Source organism: Nelumbo lutea, chromosome 1 (assembly GCF_056320005.1).
Source record: "Nelumbo lutea isolate HS-2025 chromosome 1, American lotus-T2T, whole genome shotgun sequence".
Taxonomy (NCBI): domain Eukaryota; kingdom Viridiplantae; phylum Streptophyta; class Magnoliopsida; order Proteales; family Nelumbonaceae; genus Nelumbo; species Nelumbo lutea.
In genome coordinates, this window is record NC_142684.1 from 33,166,465 (window position 1) to 33,188,597 (window position 22,133).

Consider the following 22,133-nt stretch of genomic DNA (forward strand, 5'->3'; position numbering starts at 1 on the left):
AAAAAATTAATAAATTATTAAAATAGAAATAAAATAAAATTTAAAAATGCAAAAAATACAAGTATATTTTCAACTATTTTCACTGTATATATATACATGTTTTTTATAAAAAATAAATAATATAAAAAAATTATAAAAATGCAATATAAATAATATATACGTATGTGTTATATATTTATATAAATAAATAAATAACATATATACATCGAATCGGATCTTCTTGGATCGGATAGGGGTGATCTGAATTCAATCCTTTTTTTTTAATTAGGTCCTATTATATGATCCAATCCAAAGATCCGAAATAGGGATATCTGAATCCAACAAAATGGGATCAGACTTCGGATTGGATCAGATCATGATCCAATCCATTTGCACCCCTATATGGTGTTAGATGATGAGCTTCAAGCTCTATTATTGCTTTTCATTGTCAAAAAGTTAGAGATGCTTGTAGCATTTCTTTGTAACTTTGTACCTGATGGAGTAGTGACAACAAGTATAGTAAGCAGTTTGCCTAATGAGGAAGTAAGAAGAAAATCACCAAAACCAAAACTAGATGTTTTTCTTATAAAAAGTAAAGATAAAAGCCAAAGTAAAGGTCCATATAGTCATGACAAGTCTAGAGGCAAATCTAAGCCAAGGAAATATATCACAAGCTTTCACTAGAAGAAACAAGGCCATTACAAGAATAAATATCAAAAACTTAGGAGAGACAACAAGAAAGTTAAAAGAATGAAAAAAGACACCATTGTAGTTACTCTTGCATCAATTTAGCATGTCATGACACAGATTAGATTGTTGATATAGGTGCTTCCCCTTATGCTACCTCTTAGAATTAAATTATTCTAATGTTTGTGGGCTATGAAACTTAGGACTCTTGGTGATGCATATTACTTTGTTATTCTCATAGATGATGCTAATAAAAAAGTATGGGTTTATGTTTTGAAATCTAAAGATTAAGTGCTTAATGTCTTTAAAGTTTTTCATGCTATGGTTAAAAGAGAGACAAATAGACTGACTTCTCAAGTGCATCTGTACTCACAATGATGGTGAGTATGAAGGTTCATTTCAAAATTATTGTAAGAACCATGGCATTAAGAATAAGTACAAATTATTGTAGGTAGTCTCTAAAACCCTACAACAAAATGGTGTAGTTGAGAGAATAAATTGCACCATTTTAGAGATAATCAAATGTATGCTGTCATAGTCAAAGTTATCAAGATGTTATTGGAGAAAAGCTATGCGTACAACTGTATACTTGATTAACTTGTCTCCCATAGTTCCATTGAATGGTAATGTTGCTAAAAGGATATAAATAGGAAGAGGCATTTCTTATAATCATCTTAAGGTGTACAGTTATAGAGCCTTTGTACCTACACCTAAGGATGAGTGGTCCAAGATTGATGACAAAACCAATCAATGTATTTTTTTTTTATTTTTTTTTATTTTGACTATGTAGATGAAAATTTAGATTACTAGTCATGGGATATGGTGGGCAAGAAGATAATCAGAAGTAGAAATGTGGTTTTTCTTGATGATTAAACAATTGAAGACTCTAAGAAAATTGATAAGCCTCAAGTAGATGACAACAAACTTGTAGATTTAAATCCAATTTATCCTCCCTTTATGCATAAAAAATGATGAGAGTGATGTACAATAAGAAAATACAAAATCAAAAAATGATGAAAGTGTTTCTAATGAAGATGTTGATGATGATTAATAAGATCACTTCACTTAAGAGCCACCAATTGAATTAAGAAGATCATCTAGGGAATGCCAACTATCAAGAAGATTCCCACCAAATGCATACATAATGCTTTTAGAAGCAGGTGAACATGAAAGCTACTAAGAAGTTTAAGAAAATGAGCACAATAAAATATGGCTCAAGCCTATACAAGAGGAGATGGATTCATTACACAAGAATCATGTGTATGATTTGGTGGAACTACCTAAGGTTAAACTTATATTTATAATTACACAAGAATCATGTGTATGGGTTGGGTTCAACCGAAACCCACTTTGACCCAATCAAACCTGCCTAAACCGATTAAACTTATATTTATAATTTAAGTACTTAAAACAAAAAAACTTACTCTCATTTAACAAATAAATTGTTTATAGCTTGGTAGTAATAATGTAGTTGTTATTTATACAAGTGGTAAAGGTTCAAATCACATTACATGTATGTTATTTTTACACAAGCGGCAAAGCCATTTAACTATGTTTGACCGAACCACTTAGGTTCAAATCGGTTAGACCAACTTGAACTATCTAATTAGATTGTCTTCGAGCTAATCACATCAAGAGTGGTTGAACCGTTTGGATACAAATCAATCCAGTTGGATTAGACCAGACCGGTTCAATAAACAATGAATTGACTTAGACCAGCCCATATCAAGTTTAGGCTTTTCCAAAAATCGATTACAAAAAAAGCCCATGGTTAAGTTAACCAAATTTTGAGCACCCCTAACAGGCTAGCAATGTCTATGTCATGGATGGAGACCTTGTAGCCATTATTTATTAGAAGTGCACACATTTAAAAAAAAAAAAAAAAAATTAGAAGCACGCGAGTCATGAATATTGATGATGCCTAAACTTTAGGAGTCTGCATTGTGTGCACCCATGGGTGCACTGGATGAATGCACCGCACCCTTCAATGAGAGACGACCACGTTGGCATATTTAAAAGTTATTAACGCTGACGGACCTTTAAAAGTTAACCGAAAAAATCGGTCGAACCAGGCATAAAAGGACAAAAAATACTTAAAAATTTATAAACATTTTAATTACATGGGATTTTTCGACCTTCCTCCCATTGTCAACTCTCCCCCGCTACTCTGGTGTTCCTCAATGCAAGAAATTGCCAGGGGTTTCCAGTTATTTTTTTTGTTGTTTGTGAATGCTTCTGAAGCCGGTGGTACCTAAACCCCCTTTTCTATGAAACGAACAACCACATCCCCAAATCATTGGTACCTTGATAGAAGGCAATCTATCGAAGTTCCAAAAAGAGAACAATTAACTCTTTACGCCAAATCAAGATGGGCATTTTTCTGCAAGTTCTAGACTTTGTGAACGTGAAATCCACAAGCGGACAACATCAAGGGCTACAACTTTGTTTGCCACTGGATAACGCGTATTGTATCTGCCATCGTCGTCTCCGTCAACTATCATCTCTCACCGGAACATCAGTACCCGACACTGTACAACGACAAATTCAAAACTCTGGTGTTCCTCAACACAAGAAATTGCGAGGGGTTTCCAGTTAACACCAGTATTACTTCTTTATACTATTATTTTTTTATTGTTGGTGGTACCTGAACCCCTTTTTCTATGAAACGAACAACCACATCCCCAAATCGTCAGTGCCTTGATAGAAGGCAACCTATCGAAGTTCCAAAAAGAGAACAGTTAACTCTCTACGCCTAGTTTGTTTCACCAAATCAAGATGGGCATTTTTCTGCAAGTTCTAGACTTTGTAAGCAGCTATAAATTTAAGAGTAAAAAAATCAAGGTTTTATTTTATCTTTTACTTGCAACAAATTTGTATCACAAAGTAATAGAGCTTGGTTTGAGGTGGTGCTGAAGTTCTTCCTTGAACTCCTCAAGGTTAGCAGATCAACATGTATTTTTTATTTTTTTTAATTCTAAGGTTAAGGTAAAATGTTGCATTAGTTTCATAAAAAAACCTATACAGGCATAAATCATGTATAGTGAATAACCATGCATTAAGAATATAAAAATCATTTCGGAATTTTTGCAGTGAGATGAACTCAAATAGTATTCAGTATTGGAATTCTAGTAAGTGAATTTCTTTTACAATTTCATTTCTATAGTCCAAATTCCAAGATTTCAACTGTCAAAGCAGTGCAGTAAGTCTCATAGAACTGCATTAAACGGACAAGGAATTCAGTTCTTCTTCATTAGACAAAGGGCACCAGAGCAATAGAGAACTGGATCCAGTTCTGTTTTTGGGGTTTTGATAGATTGCCTTTGATCAAGGTAGCACCAACTTGGGGATGTGGATGTTTGTTTCAAAGAGGAAGGAGTTTAAGGGTAACGTCGACTTCAAAAGTATTAAAAAGAAAAAAAAAAGTTTGTAAGGAAGGAGGAGAAGAAAAAGAATGACAAGCATGCTTATTGCCAGTTGATTTCTTGTCGTCGGTGGATTCCCCGTTCACGAAAGTCGGTTATGCAGTGAAATTGCTGATGGATTGCTTTCCGTGTTAGGGCTCCGAGGAGAAAATGGGAGGGAGTAAGAATGAACTCTCACATCCCAATCCTAAATAATTAAAAGAATCAATGATTTTAAGTTTGTTTTGTCTTTTTCTATCCGGTTCAACTAGATTCATTTAACTAACGTTCAAACACCTATTAACGTTAGCTTGATTTTGCCTAGACGACATGGTCATCTCTCATTCGAGGGTGCATTCGCCCAGTGCACCCATGGGTGCGTAGAACGCAGATTCAAACTTTAGGTTTGCAAATGAATGACATCGAATTGGACCATTTTGATTAGTAATTCATCAGCTTGCTAAAAATGGTCTAGTGGAATCTGATTTTTTTTTTCTTTTATAGTTTGTTGAATTTCATGGTTATGTTTTGTCAACCCAATATTTCAAAGAGACTTTCTCTAGACGTACCTAAATACAAATTTTATTGGCTAATATTCATAATATTCTTCGAATTATCTTATTTATATCAAATCCGGATTGATTTTTTATATCCAATTCTATTAAAGTTGATGTAGATATCATATAGGGTAAGTGATAAACTACCACCCTCTACTTTGGGCTAGTGACACTTAACCCCCCAAAACTTTCAAATCCAACAAAGGTGCACCTTGAATTTTAAGATTCCAATACTTCACCCCTGTCATTAGCATCCTGTCAATTAACTTCAGAAAAGATTCCCATGTGACTATCATGTGCATGTTGAAACATTTCTAAAATCCTAAACTGCCCTTACATTATTCTATGAGACCATTTGTAGAAAATTGTTAAAATACAACAAAAAAGAACATAAAATAATGAAAAAGTAGGAAATTGCAAAAAATGCAACAAAAGAGAAGAAAATGTGAAACACAAAAAATTAAAAAAAAATGTAGAAAATATAACAAAGGAAAAGAAGAAAATACGATAGAAAGAAAATTGTAGAAAGAATTAGAAATTAATTGCAAAACTGACAAAACATAACAAGAAGAACTGGGAAACAGATAAAAAGTATAGAATATTGCAAATAAAGAGAGGAAAGTATATAAGGACAAAAAACTACAAAACAATAGAGAAGCTTGGATGGGCATTTTCATAATTTTATCTTTACTGTCTAGCCCATTAACAAGGTAGAGTGTAAAGTGCTAGAAACTAAAAGTTTAGGGTGCTTGTCACAAATGATAGTTCAAGGGGCTAAATGTCATTACCCTTAAAGTACAAGGTGGTGGGAATTTGTAATTTATCTTATTATATATTATTAATAAGATGAGTCAAAGATGAATTTAATATTACATATCATGGATAAAAACAAATTTAAAAATAACTTAGATCAACATTATTGCCTAAGTGGCTACTGTTAGACAATGTGTATACCCTTAACTCTAATTGATGTATTATACATACTTTTGTTATGAATAAAAGAATGTTTATTTCATGTGTCAAATGGTTGTTTTGCTAAATACCTTTAGTCCATTTAAGTATTATGTAGGTCATAACATGATTGTTATATGGACTTAAAACTTTACAACCAGTGGATATACTTGGGAAATCTATCCTAACAAGGTTGTCATTCTCACATTTCCTAAGGTAGTGGAGTAGTGGGTCTTAGTTGCTCAAGTTGTGACATGCGGTGTGAAGATGAGTGTTTACAAGAAACATTGAATTAAACCAAACCCAACATATTCCTAGACCTTTTGACAAGTGGAACAATTGGTGTTGCTTTTAATCCCTATCAGACTTGCTTATCTTTAATATACCAACCAATGAGACCCTTGTAGGGTCAAATATCTGGATATGTTGGAACATTCAAGAACTGTATATTGACTAATGATCAATGTGATAGGATACGTTACTATGTTAGGACATAAAAAACAGTTTGTACAACTTCCTACTTAAAGTCTTGGATATGACGGTAGTAGGATTATTTGAATTCTCGATTAAAGATCCAATGGTATTGAGAATTGGACACCATGTTATAAAGACAAGGAGGGAAAAAATTCTTCCCTTAATGTGTTATCAAATGTTACTACAAGAAAAATCACATTTAGCATCAATATAAGTTTTAATAATTGAAATTTTCCTCTAAAAGTCATCAAAACTGTTGGCTAAATCAGGTATCACTAAAACTTCTAGCGGGTATTTTTGTATTTGCTAGTAAAGATAAAAAGCTACCACTAGAAATAAGACTTTTAATGCCAATCATTACAGCTGCTAAAGGGGTATACTGACTACCGCTATAGGTCTTTATTTTGGGACATATTTTTGTAGTGGCAGCTAACAATATTTTTAGTAGCAGTCATGACTGCCACTAAATAGCTTTACTCCATGCCTAAACCAGCCTACATAACATTCTAATTTAAATTTTTTCACCTACCAAAATAATCTAGAATTTTGTCCAAAATCCAAGTAACCTGTAATTGTTTTCAATTATTAAACAAAGTTGTAATTTGTTTCAAATAACCTATTTTCTCTTCATTCATCCAAATTGTAATTAAATATAAAAAAAAAAAAACAAATCATCAAATTACGAATAAAATATAAATGCCTATTCTTCATTTAAAACATTTAAGTCACAAATACATCTTAGCTTCAAATTGATAACTCCTTAATACAAATTTCATCCTCCATTCTCAGAAACACGTAATTTCACTCAGAACACTTGGTTTGCAAAATCGTTTTCTACTTCTTTTACCAAAATCAAATAAAGATTAATTCCTATACAAAGGATGAAAACAATTGTAAATAGACCTTAATCATGACCACAAATAAGAAAATAGCAATTATGCAAACAAATTAAAGAAGCATTAAAATTTATGAAACCCAAAGAGTGTTATTAACTGAGGCTTGTGTATCCACTAACAAAGACCATAAGTCAATTGTTTTATATTGGCACCTGGCCCTAGTAAACCCTATTCTAAATCAAATTTATTGGCCTTCATTCTATTTAAGCTATTATCTTTAGAGCCATGGTTTTGAGTTTCTTTATTTTTGTTAGTAGATTTTGTGATATTAATGTGTTTCACATTTAACATTTGATATATTGTCCAAAGAAATGTTAGTGGCGCCTTAGACAAGTTTTAATTTCTTAGTACTATAGATCCTGCATTGTTGAAAGATGCAGTAGATCTTGATATCTATGTATAGACAAATAAAGACAATGGGATTATCACTATTACATAAGTTGGACAACAAGCAAGGTTTCAGTTTGATCTATCACATATTACAGAAATATTATATGATTATATCCTTTGCCTTGTTTAGTGACATAGGTATTGAGATAACATGGCAAGAGCTTTGGTTGTGAAGAACTATCCATAGTTTGAGTCATTCCCCATATACACCTAGTAAGAAAAAGGATTTACTGAAGAGGTATCTTGTCTACTTGATTTTGTTTTTATCTATAATATTATTCTTAGTGGCGTAGTTAAGTCAGATTGGGTTCTTTCAAATTTCACTACAAGAAAAGTGATTTTAGCGACGATTTTTCTGGCAACGGACAAAAAACGTTGCTAAAAACCACATATAGCAACTGAATATTTAATCCGTGGCCATTTACTTTTTTATTGCATGCAACAACCACGGTTTCGTGAGCCATCGCTCGCATGTGACTTAGGCATCATTTATCAAAACGGTTTTAAAACTAACCGTTGCAATATATCTCAATTTTCTTTCGGGATTAGGCAATCGTGGCTAGTTCAAATGCACGCTTCCTTATTTTTGGCCGCTTTCGAGAAAAGCAAATTGCACTCCTGCTTTTCGCTCCCACACTTCTTCTTGCTGCTCTCCCCCCTCATCGCATTCTATATCTATCCCTTTCGTCTGTCATTCTTTTTTCTCCCTTTCATTCTCTCATTTGGTCTCTTGTTCACCCGGTGTAAAGAGATTATTTTCGTACGCACCCTTTCAATCTCCTGCTCTCTCAATGTCATTTTCTTATGCACCCAGGATTAGAAAACCGTTGTCTCTCAATTCGTTTATTTCATTGTATAGAAGAAAAATGTAAGTTCATCTACTATATATTTTTTTTTCTTTTTTTTTCCGAAGAGAATTGCTTGCCATGGTGCTATGTTTGTGGTTCATGGACTGCAAATGGGGACCATGGTTGTTCGATTGCTTTCTCCTACCCCATATAGAACTTACAATATTGAAAATAATCCAAAATAATTGTTTATTCTTTCATCCATCATATAGAAGGGGAAATAGGGGAGAAAATCTATACAAACTGTGGTCTTTCATCGATACTAACATTCTCTTCATGGTTTCTTGGTAAGAATCCTGCTAAAATTTTGATTTAAATCATTTTGACCCAAAGGTTAGGGTTTAACTTATTATATTTTATGGCTTTGTTGGTTCCGGTAACATTTGTGTGATAGGTTATTCTTGAGATTTTCATTTTATTTCTTTCAAATGTCAAGAAAGTGGATCTTCAGAGAGTGGTTGATAAAGACTAGAAAACAGGGACCGCTTCTTTAAGTGGAGGGCAACATGTTAGAAAAATGTCCATGGAACTTGAGAAGAGGGAGAGAATAATTTGTGGCCCCTCTATTTGCACAATATCATTTTCAATATTTTGGGGAATTTGAAATTGGAATTAGTGGTAAAATTTCTTATTGTAACATGGTTGGCAGTGCCCAAGAAAATCATATGATGGATACTAATATATGGGAGAATTTGAAATTTCTGCCTAGCTATTTCAAATGGCTTTTAATCTATGTTAATTTTGTTGCTAGCTAGTTATTTGATCTTTACTACATGTTTCTGAGTACCAGGAGAATAGTTTGTTCTAGATCCTTTCCTTGTTTTTTTTTTTTTTCTTGAAATATTTGGGAGTCTTTGAAATACCATTCATCACATGCTTATGGTCCACTTGCATAATCTCATTCAAAATTTAGAGGTTTGTAACTTAGAATTAGTTATGAGAGCTCTTGTTGTAGCATGGTTAACATACAAATAAACAACATGAATTACTAATTTACGTGAGAATTTGGAATTTGTGCTTGCTATTTCAAAAGACTTTATCTATGTTAGTTTTATTAGCAGCTCATTACTTTCTTTTTAAAGCATGCCAAATATATGGTGTTGCAGTAAGGACGGGAGAGTTGTGCAACAGCTAAACATGATCTTCAAAGCTAAAGACATAGATACCTAACTTTAGTTGTGATTCTTTCTTTTCTTGCTTTTCACATATTGGATCATGATGTGGTTTAGTTGTGATTTAGTTTTGATTCTTGCTTTTAAATAGATACCTAACTTTATCTCAAATAGGAAGCAAGAGTCAATTATAAAAGATAAGAAAGTAATAGTTGATATCTAGGAGATAACTATGAAACAAAAGGAATTTTTAAGCACTAGATATAATAAAGTTACAAATACCTAACATGGTAACATCAAAGCTTGTCTTTTGTTTTTTTGTCATCTTTTGGAGGGTTCGACACAAACTACAAGATCCTCTGTACCTGTACAACATCAACTCGGAATTTCTCAGCAATCTGGTGTGCATCCATGGGTCCATCATGGTCATCAGCTTTGCCTTGATGTAGGAGAAGGATCTGTCGGAGCTGAGCCACATTCAGTGTCCCCATGGGAAATGGCCTCTCCTCATACCGACCAGTGTCCCCACTTTTCCTTGTGGACTGCATCTGTATAAACTTTGTCACACTCATTTCTAAGAAAAAATTATGAGCATGATAATAAGCATGCAGTAATTAAGGTCAATTAAAGACCTTTGAACCATGTCCTTGCATTTACTATACATAATGATTCTGAGAATTAACATTCCATGAGTCCCATTATGAAAATATGATGAGTTGAAACTTAAAAGTTGACCCTATCAATCATCATGCTCTTGGAGACCTATAAATTGTAAGTTTTTAGCTGTAATGGGTAAATCTGATGTGCCAGATAGTCGATCCATCTTCATTTTTTGGATTAACATACCCCTCTAGGCTGGAAATAACCTTTTTTTAGCATCTCTAGTACTACTGAGATGATGTCGAATCCACTTGAAGATTCACTAGCCAACTCTACATTTATTTCTAAGTCTAATTTCTATCTATTTCATTCAATGTTCAGTTCTTGGTTATTCTGTGTAGCCTTTCCCCATACTAGCCAATAGCAGCTTATTGAATTCATTGGACATCCAATAGATTAGTTGAATTTTCATAACCAGAGATTCTTCAACTTATTTTTTTATTACAACAATAAACATCTTCTAAAAAATTCACTTGTCAACTCTAAATCTAATTTTGAGTCTCATTTATATTTTCACAATCCATATTTAGTCCTTGGTTGTTCCGTACAGCCTTCATTCCCCACATTAGCCAAAAGCTTGAATATATTTAGAATCTAGTAGACTAGCTGGATTTTCACCTGTAAAGATTCTTTGCATCTTGATTTTTATTGCAACAACAACACACTTTGAAAACTGTAACTTTAGTTTGGTTGACCTACCTCATTTAGGCCCAATTCATTTCACCACAAGATACACAAAATATTTCCAATCCAACAAATGTCACTTATGTTTCTACCTTTTACTCCTTTTACATAGAAAAAACTGCAGACTTATCTAAAATTCTTATCCTAGTGTCCCGATTAATAGGATCACAGTAGAGGATCATAGTGGAGTCAATAACATCAAAACCATAACTAGTGGAGCCATTTGGTGCTATTAATCTTCTTCTTGTGTTTATCCACTAACAAAGTAACAAACTTTTGAAATGATAAAATTTAGTTCTTGAGTTTTCTTCTTAAAACCATTAGAGTATTAAAATTAACATTACCATGCTTTGTGAGTTTTGTTGAAAACCTATTGTAGATAAATGATATAATTAAATAAAGCTAGGCACATTTTCCATTAATTGTTAGAAGTCTATAGTGAAGTTTTTCTAAGTTTGCAACTAATTGCTTAGGTGTTTTTTTTTTTTTCTTTTCCCAACTTAGTTAGATATAACCACACCAACATAGTGCAACTTAATATTATCGGCATTTTCAAGGAATAATATGTGTATTCTTTAAAAATGTATTTGCATTTAAGGAGGAAAGTAGGTTTTCACTACCCTTGGATATGCAGGTAATTATATGTCCTAAAATATTTTCAAGGAAGTTTGTCTTGTTTAATATGTGTGCTCCAAGGAAGTTTACCCTCGGATATGCAAATATTGTAGTTTTATGATTTTGAATACGAACAAAGTAGCTCATTGAAAGATAGAACATGCAACAGTGTTTAATAACATATTGAGAGTAAATCAAAGAAAGCACAACATGATGGGAGTTTGGAAAGAAGAAGAAATGAGGGGGCTCAATGAAAGATGAGGTAAATAGAAAATAAATTATATTTCTGAAAGGTAGGTAGAAAATAAATTATAATTCTAAACTTTTATTTATGAATGCCATATGGGATTTGTTTGGGATGCATAATTTAATTTTTTCTTGAATCAACTTTGGTTAGTGTATTAATGTTCTTGTAAGTAAATGTAGATGCAGTACCCCCCCCCCCCCATTTGCATATACACAGTTACTACAACCCCTTTTGAAGCTTCCCTAAGAGCTACTCTTGCCAAACTCAGCACAAGTTTGTCATGTTCTAGATTTGGTTTTGATTTGTATTGATCGTTTAATCCTAAGATGGCTCTAACATTTCTTTAAATTCTAAAATGATTTCATTTTGAATGTTATTAGCATTCCTGAAATTAAGCAATTTTAGATGATTAAAGATAGCCATATTCTTAGTGGAAATTTAGAATGAAATCACATTATTCTAAATGGCTACCAGGTGTCCCCCTAACAAAATTGTGTACATGGTATGGGGTTTGTGTTTTTGCTATTGGGTGAGTGAAGAAGTGTAATTGTGTGGAATAAGTTCTAAGATTCAGAAGTGTAGGGGGTTTGTGTTTTTGTTTTGTAAGGTTGCTTCTCGGGGTGGCTTTTCTTTCTATTTGGGGTGACTTCTTATCACCCCTATTTGTATTCCTTCTGTCTTTCTAATGAATTTTCTTTTTTATTTATCTTTAAGAAAAAAATAGCCTCTAAGTAGAGTATGCTAGAGTTGTGTTTCTAGTCAGGGTGGTTGTTGATGAGGTGGAGCATTGTTGTTAATGAGAGTTGCTTTCTTCCTGGTCAGTTTTGTGTAGGTTGTGAATGATTTGATTGTGTTGTTGGGTTTATCTTTTCTCTCAAGTGATTTCTTATCACCTTCCCTCTGTAATTTCTCTTTTTTATTTTCAATGAATTCTATTTTAGTATATATAAAAAAAAAACAGATGTAGAGACCTGGTATATAAGGGCATGGGATCAACTTCAGTGTCAGGCAAATTTTAAACATGGTAATTAAGTAAACCCTGTATATTAGTTATCAACTTTTAAATGATAACCAAAATTTAGCTATTTGGCAGATTCTGAAAATTGCATGAAGTAAAGCCTTGGAAGGAACACTTCTCACGCACTCATTAGCTTCAAATTTTAGAAATTATGAGATACTCCTTTTTCATAATTTTATTCGAGTGGGACCCAATCAGCACCTTCAGACCTTCAGACAGTCAAATTTTCATAGTGGTCAGATCATTGAAAAATGAACACATATACAATTAAGAGAAGGATATCTTCAATTGAGTAGGGGCTATATGGAGGAACTCAGATCAATTGTCTAGATGTTTTGCCAAGCTTGGTAAAATTCTCTTCTATTTCAAGTTTCTACTGTGTTTCAGATATTGAATCATGTGATAGCTTGCCTAGTTTGCAATTAAGAGAAGTTTCTTGTCCTCACATTACTTACTATCAGTATTGGTGAATTTAATGTTCTTTTTCTGTTCTGATTTCCTATGATCTTGTGCCTTGTGGTTGTTGCAGGTAAGGTCACTAGTGCTTGATGTGAAAGTCTGGGAGCCTTCAGTCATAACTTTGTTTCAATCACTAGGTAATACATATGCAAACTCGGTCTCGGAAGAGTTATTGCAATCAAGGAGTAATATTTTCTAGGTTGATGAATGCTCCATAGGATAAGTAGACATGAATTCATTATTATATTTATAATCCTTTTATGGCTATTTATATATTTTGTTGGAAGTCTATAATTTAACTTGGTATTGCTGAACATCTTGGTGCAGTTGCTCCAAATATTAAACACCGGATCTTTGGATGGTGTGAGATATCCTTAAAATCGGTAATGATTAATGATTTAGTTTTGTTGAAGAAATGCAGAAATCTAGTAATTCTTGGAGATACAGTTGGATCTCACATCACTTGGGTTAATTCAATGATAAGTGTATAATGCATATAAAACTCTTATATTAATTAATTTATATAGCTAATTATTGATATCAATCCTTAAGTATTTATTCTTTGTTGATTTGATAGACCAAAGATTATGATCCAAAGTGAATGTCTTGAGTGCGATGCATGTGTATATAAGCAAATGTTTAGATACAATGAGGATAATTTTGTCATTTCTCTTTTATTGTTTTCTTTTGTGATGAAAATACTTGTGTAAATGTGAATATTAAACAAAACTATTGTGGATATTTTGTATAGATGTGTAAATGTTTTATTTTTAAGAACAACCATCACATAGATATAGTTACAGGTGAGAGTAAATGTTTTTTTCTAAATTTGCAATTTTAAACATCCAATATTTGAATTAAAAATAAAATGTTTTAGCAACGGTTTTATTGCACCGTTGCTAAATGTATCATTCAGTAGTGAACCATGGCAACGGTTCTTCGACATTCATTGGGGGGGGGGGGGGTAACAATGGCCAAGTTGAGCTGTTGGGATGATCCAACATTCAAATATAGTTGGTGATCTAGCTCCCAAGGGAAGCTTAAGATATTTGGATGGTGAGGATCCACTCTTACACCCAAGAGTGTCAACCAACTTCTGCAAGTTATACACCTACCCTACTACCATGATTTCACTTTTTTTTGAAAATTAATTCTCAATCCTGATACCATCTCAAACCCTTTTAAGAACTTCCATTTACACTTGTTCTTTATAGTTGTCATAGAGAAACAAAGTATCATCTGCACTTTGTAGTGTAAAGATACCTCCCCGATTTTGCACGTTGCACTCAATTTTCTTGCATTTTTAGATAGAGAGAAAATATATATCTTAAAATAAAACTTCTGGAATCAATAAAATCCTAATGTGTGTGTATGTATGTGAAAAATAAACACATTCTTAGGCCAAAGGCCAAACAAGAACTTCTCTTGAGAACTTGAGAAAATTTTAGAATTATCTATCATTCTCACTTTGTGGACAACCAAAGGAATGCAATTATTTGTGACTAAATATTCATCTTAGACATCACCTCACTTAAGTCCAATGAAGTGCAATGATGCAAATGTTTTCTTAATAAATTCCATCTATTGGCACCTCTCTTCAGTCAGTCCCATTCATTTTTTTCTAGCACATGTTTATCATTAGTTAATGCCACTAAATGTTTCATTTCTAATGTGGACTACATTTGGGGATATATCTTACTAGGGACAAATTAATCCTTAAAGGGTTGGATATCCCTAACACAAGCTATGTTTGTGCTCTTGTCCTCTCAAATCAGCATATTATTTATTCCTGCATTGCTAGGTTAGTTACAAGATTTGGGTATTCTTCCTTCAAAAACTCATGTCTATTGGGTGTTTCTCAATGATGCTTCAAGATGCAATAGTTTCTTGGTCCATCAAAGGCCTTAAGAAAAGTGGGAACTTGCATGGCATGCTATTCCTTCCGTGATTATTTATGAGCCTAGGGAAGGAACGGAATATGAGGATATTCAATAAGAAATTTGTTCAAAAGGATTACTTGCTAAGAAGGGTTGTTGTTTTGATATTCTCTTGGACTTCTATACTAAAGCCTCCCAGGGATCTTTTTCCCCTCCTCCTCATGCTTGAGGGATTTGTCTTTTGCTTAGATGAATATCCAACATCCTTTTTGGCAACTCCTGTGTATAGTTCACTATACTTGGGGCTTATCCAATGTATATTTTATCTTTTCTATTAATGAAATGCATTTATTTTTTCTAAAAAAAAGTTCAATTAAGTGTATTTGAAATAAAAAACATGTTTACCAAATATTTGCATATATCTGAATGCTTCAACTGCTACATAAAGTGTTTGAGAAAAATTATAGAATTTAACAAGGCTTGATAATTTAATTTCCATGCAAGAAAATTTTTTTTCTACATTTTTTTTTCAAGAATACAAAATGTTTTGAAAAGTTAACAAAATGCAAGCTAGGGTTAACATTTGCCTGTAAGATGATTGGGTGCACAAGTTCTCCATTAAATTTTATCTAATTCAATATATGCACCACTTTCTAATATTTCAAAAGACTTGAATTAGGAAGTAGTTTGGTCAGGATCCACTGCCAATTGGATCCATGGCATATGGAGGAGAATGGCTTAGATGTGCTTTGGGTTTGGGGATGGATCATTGACAGGAGATATTGAAATACCAACACACAAAATGGTGCTTCTTACTTCTTCATCCTTATTCACCCAAAGCCCTTGTTTTAAGTGTTCTATGCATAAACATAGTGTCTACTTCTGTTTAGTGGTCTATTAAGCTAGTCCATATGAATTTCGCACTTTAATTAAAGAGAAAAGGACATTGCTTAGTACCATGACAAAATATTAGGATTCCAAACATAAGAATACATATATAAAATAAAAGTTGGAAGTCCATGTCCACTCCACCCATTCCAAAACCCTAGAAATTAGGACTAGTATAATGGCCTTTTTCCCTTGAGTTATAGAGAAAAGGGGTTGGTGTGTTTCCTTCTTTTGGCTGCTAGCCTATAATAATTGAAGGATTTAATGGCATAAGACAAGCTATTACTAAGCTATATTCATAAATAATTTTAAGAAATTAATAAAAGATAAAAATAAAGATTTTTATCAACTTAACTCTATCATGCCACATCCCAATTATAGATCCTAGGTCATCATATGGATAATTGTTTTAGCTAGGTAATATTTTTAAGAACCAAGCATCCCAAAAATTTAATCAGCTTCCAGTTACCATCTGGTTCACGTCTAGAAACATTGACGCATATACCCTCGTCCAACATATACATGAAAGGAATAACTCAGAAAAAAAAAAAAAAAAGAATGTGATTTGTAACAGTTTCTCATATTTTTATCTTTTGGAAGAAGCCTTTCAATTACTAGCAAAACCAAATCCTTTTTCTGAGAGGGCATGATCAAAACAACTGCATTTCCATAAAAGTAAAGTAGAAAAACTGGAACTCCGACTACTAAAAAAGTAGCAATTTGTGGTTATCCCTTGATTGGTTTCCCTATCTTCCAAATTGAATTAAACTCAAAGCAACTTTAAACAGAGGATTTTAGAGAAATTGTACAAAAGCACCAAAAATGCAAGTAAATCACACGATATAATTAAGAAACAAGTAGTGGAGTTTCTAATGGCAATCTCCAAATTGATTAGATATTCAAACGTAAAACTATATAAAATAATTATTTAGCAAATAACTTACAAGACTAAATTACAGTTCCTCTTTTCTATGGCCTTAATGCATCATTCAGTAGTCCTTAAAAGTTAATGCACAAAACTAGAAGAATCAAATGTTTCTGCTGTAGATCTTACAAAACCACTTAGAACCCTACTCAATTCAAAGAGATTAGAATGGGAAAGAAAAATAATGAGAGATCATGCAAAGTTCTTTAAAACAAAAAAATGGAAAACACAAAAATGCATTGAAGAAAAGTGATTAATTGGGCTATACTGACTTGATTATCACATAATAGGCTAAACCATTAAACTTGGGCCTTTGAGATGGTAAGGTCCCAAGTGATTTTAAGTGTTTAGACATTTAATGGGCCTAATCACTTAAGCCCATAACAACTATGGTTGAATTAAAGTGGAGTCATGGAGTGCGAGAACATTGAGTCTCTCGAATGTAGAGAGGGGAAAAAACCAACGAAAGGTGTTATGTATTCAGGTTGTGGGATTTCGTGGAGAGAATTTGGGTTTCATAGTATAAACTGTATAGGATTTTCATTGAAGTGTAAATCGGGTCGTGCCACCCGTGGCCTGGCACGATGGTCAATGAGTCGTGCTAGGCCCGACACGATCATGAGGGTCGTGCTGGGCCTGGGGCTTTAGGTCCACAGGCTGGCACGTCACGGCACAACTCAACCCGCAACCTGGCCCAGCCGGGCCCATACTGTATAGCCAGTGATACACGAGCTTTTATCCATTCGATCTCGATAAATGGCCAGACAATTTCCAAGTTCTTTTTTCCAGTCAGGGTTCTCGGGAGTCGAGTTTTATTTTGAAAATTTGATGAATAGTAAAGGAAAAGTTTGAAATTTCATTTTTTCCCGTTACTGTTTACTGGCGTGTCAATTGTCAGAAAACTTAAAGGTACTTTAAGACAATATGTAAGCAGTAAGGGTAGAGTTAGTCACTTTCACAAATAGTAGGGGTAGTTTAGGAGATTTACCCTGAGAAAAAGCAGATAACCACCGCTAGAGAAGAAATGCTCCACCATTTACTATTATCGTAACAGAGAATTTCCTTTGACCTCCCCCATTTGTTGCTCTTACATTGCTGTTAGAACAACTTTTCTTATCATCAGAGAGTTGGAATCAGCTCCCCATAAGACTGCCCCCCACAACGTCGCACAATACATCCCACCGTGTATTGGGAATATCTCTTGATGATAATACTAGGAATAATGATGGATATCATCATCAGGAAATATTCCCAATATGTAGTAATGTTTTGTGGGATGTTGAAGGGGGCCGATTTGGTCTCCAGAGAAGAGAATATATAAAGGGATGAGTCACCTGAGATCATGGGGAGGGAAGACCCCACACTCATCAACCTAAGGACTAGTCACCTTTGAAGCCAAGTTGCTAAAGCTGAAAAGAGTTGAAAGGATTTTCTTTTATTTTGTCTTCTTATAGAATTATTTTTGGATACTATTTTGTGTTATTGATTTTGGTTCTCCAATTATTTCTAGTGTTCAACCAACATCTTGGGACCTAGTGGTGAGCCTGAACCTGAATTTGGTTCTCCAATTTGACGACAGAGAAATAAGGCCTTTAATCTATAAAACAGATTCCATGTCTCTCAAGTTCTTTTTCAAGGGGATATATGAGAAATAATGAAGAAAGCTTGACAGATAAAGGTAACTGAAAAGATTGAAATCCTAATAAAGGCACAATGATGTAGATATAGGCTCAGTTTGAAAGCAGTATAAATGCAAATATGTACAGCATAAATACATACAGAACATAAGATTTTTGCACTTTACATATTTACATTTATACTCCTTCCAAACTCAGCCTAAATTTTTTTTGTAGCAGGAAACCATGCGACGTCCATTCGTGAGAGAGGAAATAAAAAGATGAAATCATCAGAGGGCGGTTTTAGGCTTTAGTTCCCAGTGATGGTGATGAATATATGATCCAGAAATCTCCGATGATGGATTGATGGCACCAGTTTTTCAACTACAAGCATGTAAAAAAATTTAAATCAGGCTGCGGATTGATTGGCTCACCACTTGTAATAGTTGTGTCCCTCTACCTTTGTAAGCTGCCTTCACCATTTGCGTTTATTTGTTATAGTGATTTGGGGAAACATACTACTTATCCAGTCTTGTGTAGCCCCTTATTATTAAAAAAATTTTTGCCAATTAATTAAACTCCATTAATTTTTTTTTCTTTTTTTCTAAAAAACCTGAGTCGGGAGCAGTTTTTCAAACGGCTTTCTTTAAACATTTTCAGCTTTCTGGACAATGAGAGCAAGCAAGCCATTGTCAGCTTTCTTCAAACGCAGCTCTTAAGCAACAGAACGACAGCAAAATGTCTCTCATTGAGTATAAATGTAATATGGAAGGCACTTGGGTGATTAGGGGCATTTTAGTGATAAAAATAAGTTTGATAAGGCTAATTGGCCATTCAAGGGCAATTTGGTTATGTAAATTTAGGTGAACCACTTTGTTAATGATCAATAACGGTGAAAGGTAAGTTTTGGAAAACAAAAAATCTTCACTGGTATGAACTTTTAGAACTTTTGAAAAGTTAATGAATTTAAGAGAAATACTAAAAAGTGATAGGTGAATTTTAGACAATTTCCAAAAAGAAGGAAACTTATTTTACCGGTGTAAATCGGGCTATGCCGCTGAAAAGTTAATGAATTTAAGAAAAATACTTAAAAGTTATAGGTGAATTTTAGATAATTTTCAAAAAAAAGGAAACTCATTTTACTAGTGGAAGTAAATGTGTAAATTGGGCTATGCCATTCGTGGTTTGGCACGAACTTGGACCAGCTCGACACGATGGTCCATGGGCCGTGCCAGGCCTGGCATGACCGCATGATCATGCAGGCCGTGCTGGGCCTGGGGTTTTAGGTCCACGGGTTGGCACGACATGATATAACTGAGTGTGTCGGCCTACGGCACGGCCCACCCACAGCTCGGCCCGACATGACCCATATATATATTTTATACATGTTTTATATATTATATAATATTATATAAATTATAAATATATAATAATATATTAATAAAATAAAAAAAATTTAATTTTATTATACTAATTTATTTAATTATTTTATATATAAACAATTGTATGCACAAAATTCATATAAAATTAAAATCTTAAATTTTTTATCAATTTTTTTAAATAAATAACTTTGCCCCGATGCACGGCCGACCTGGCCCAAGGCTCGGCCCACGGGCCAGACCGGCCCGCAGCACGGCATGGGCCCGCATGGGCCTGGGCCATGGGCCGTGCCGGGCCGACCCTCAAAATTTTCACCGGCGCGGCACACTTTACACCACTGGAAGAAATGTGAAACGTGAAAGCAGGGCATTCTTAGTTCTTACACCGGAAAGAAGGGTGTTCTTCAAACGCTGCTGTCAGATACGTGAGGAACAGGCGAAGGGAGAAGAAGATAGATTGAGTGCAGAACATTACGCCTTTTGTTCTCCGCTGCGACTCCGGGCAACAGAAAAACAGAAAGAGAGAATGGCGCAGTCTCTTCCGGGCATAAACCCTCCAAAAACCTTTAACTGCGGCAAGACCCCACTCTTTCCATCCATTCGATCACTCCGTCCGCATCAATATAAGATTTTTACGACACCCAGAACCAAAGAACTCCCAATAGTGTCTCTCTCAGTCATGTCGAACCAACCACAACCGTCTCTGGATGTCCTCACCAGAAGCCATCGTAGAGACGATGTCCTTGGCTCCATCCGGAGCTCGTTGTCTAACTGTCTCACTGAGACCAATCTTCTTCAAACCGTTCCTGGTCTCAAATCCAAGACTATAGGAAAGGTTGAGTATTTAACACTGCTCTATTTGGCACCCTAGTCTTTACTCGGAGCAATTCTTTGTTTGGATATGGGTTTTGATCTATCTGGTTGGTTTTGCAGGTTAGAGATATTTATGATGGTGGGGATTATCTTGTTCTTGTCACAACTGATCGACAGAGTGCCTTTGATAGAATTCTTGCTTCAATTCCCTTCAAAGGCCAGGTCTTTTTTTTTTTCTCCTTCTAAGCTTTTTTGGTAAAACTACCGTCTTTTAGGTATCTAGTCTTTTTAAAATTTCCTAATTAATTTATTCATATAGAAAAATGAAGCCTGGTTAGATAATGTAATGGAGAAAACCTCAGTGGTGATGGTGATATGTAATTTTAGTGGTATAAACAAGGATTTGTGAATGATGTCTTCAGTTTGGTATTACAACTTTCAGGTTCTTAATGAGACGAGCTTATGGTGGTTTGAAAAGACTCGACACATAACTCCAAATGCGGTGGTATCAGCTCCTGATAAAAATGTTACAATTGCGAAGAAATGCTCAGTTTTCCCGGTTGAGTTTGTTGGTGAGTTACTGTGGCAGATTGGTTTTTTAACTTTTTTTTTGCCATGCATATGGTCTTTTATCAACTTGCCTTGCCTTGATTCTAATTTTGTTCCTGTTATAAAAATTACTTGTTTGCACAAAAAATGAAAGAAAAGGAAGAGAGTGGATAAATTGTATCTCCATCTTATCTATCCGAAGGTGAGTTATTAGAAGCCACTGTATTTTGTGCATTTAAGATGCTTTCTCAATCTAGGTTGGTGCTTCTTTTGTTTTCTTTTGCAAATTTATACCATGATGGATCCATTGATCCTTCCGAATTATTAGCGGTTGTGGTATCTACTTCTGATGTTCTTTTGATTCTTTTTTGTTACTGAAAGCTAAGCTTGGGTTAAGTGTCCAAGTTGGCGTTGCCACCCTTAATTGGATACCAGTCTGTTAACTCTCTTTCTGGAGTTTGGGGGGTTAGTATACATGAAATTGTTATAGATATGATATTTGAACTTGGACTTTTTGAGAATCTAGGGATATGACCCTTGGAAGACTAGATATTGATTTCGGTTTACACAGGGTTTCTAAAAATTGTCTGATTGTTTGCTTCCCCAACTGGGCATGTCTAGATATTGACCATAGGACGTGACATGCTACACTTTAACCTAAGTGTGGTGAGAAATGAGCAAAGGTATGCTAAGGTATTCCCTGAAAGTGAAGCACCACGACAACGCCTGGTTGTGATGAGAAATTAGATATACTACTGAACTAGAATGGTGGGGATTCATGAAGCCAACCCCATATAGTCGGGACAAGGCTTAGATGATGATGGTGAGCTTTAAGTTCATTGATTTTTTTTTTTCACTAGCTATGAAAATATCACCTTTATCTTCAAAAAGAAGTTACCTTTCAACAACATTTTTGAATCTAGATTTGAATTGAGCTGGGTCATGATGATCTATTGGTAAGGTAACAAAATATATGCCAATGTATTGGTAATTGCTGAAAATGAAGAGACAAACCAATTAGAGTCATATATGGCAACAAACTGGCATGCGACTAATCCAGTTAAGCACAGAAATTGGTCAACCATATGAATTAAGGCAGTGTTTACAA

The 22,133-nt window shown here is 34.2% G+C and overlaps 1 protein-coding gene and 1 long non-coding RNA gene across 3 annotated transcripts in view; both read left to right on the plus strand.

The window, feature by feature from the left end:
• Positions 1-7,946: 7,946 nt before the first annotated feature.
• On the plus strand, positions 7,947-18,931 carry LOC148874209 (uncharacterized). Of its 2 annotated transcripts, XR_016104869.1 has the most exons (5): positions 7,947-8,203; positions 12,595-12,866; positions 13,049-13,361; positions 18,179-18,346; positions 18,525-18,931. It is a non-coding gene; the product is annotated as an uncharacterized LOC148874209 (long non-coding RNA). The 2 variants fall into 2 exon arrangements; XR_016104870.1 differs by lacking the exons at positions 18,179-18,346; positions 18,525-18,931 and having other exon boundaries at positions 13,049-13,115; positions 13,306-13,532.
• A 1,054-nt stretch (positions 18,932-19,985) lies between these two features.
• PUR7 (purin 7) overlaps positions 19,986-22,133 on the plus strand; it is a 33,429-nt gene continuing 31,281 nt past the window's right edge. The window contains exons 1-3 of the mRNA XM_088964084.1: positions 19,986-20,498; positions 20,597-20,698; positions 20,919-21,048. Coding sequence (XP_088820210.1) covers positions 20,190-20,498; positions 20,597-20,698; positions 20,919-21,048 — 541 coding nt within the window. The 5' untranslated portion in view covers positions 19,986-20,189. The remainder of the gene's footprint in view (positions 20,499-20,596; positions 20,699-20,918; positions 21,049-22,133) is intronic.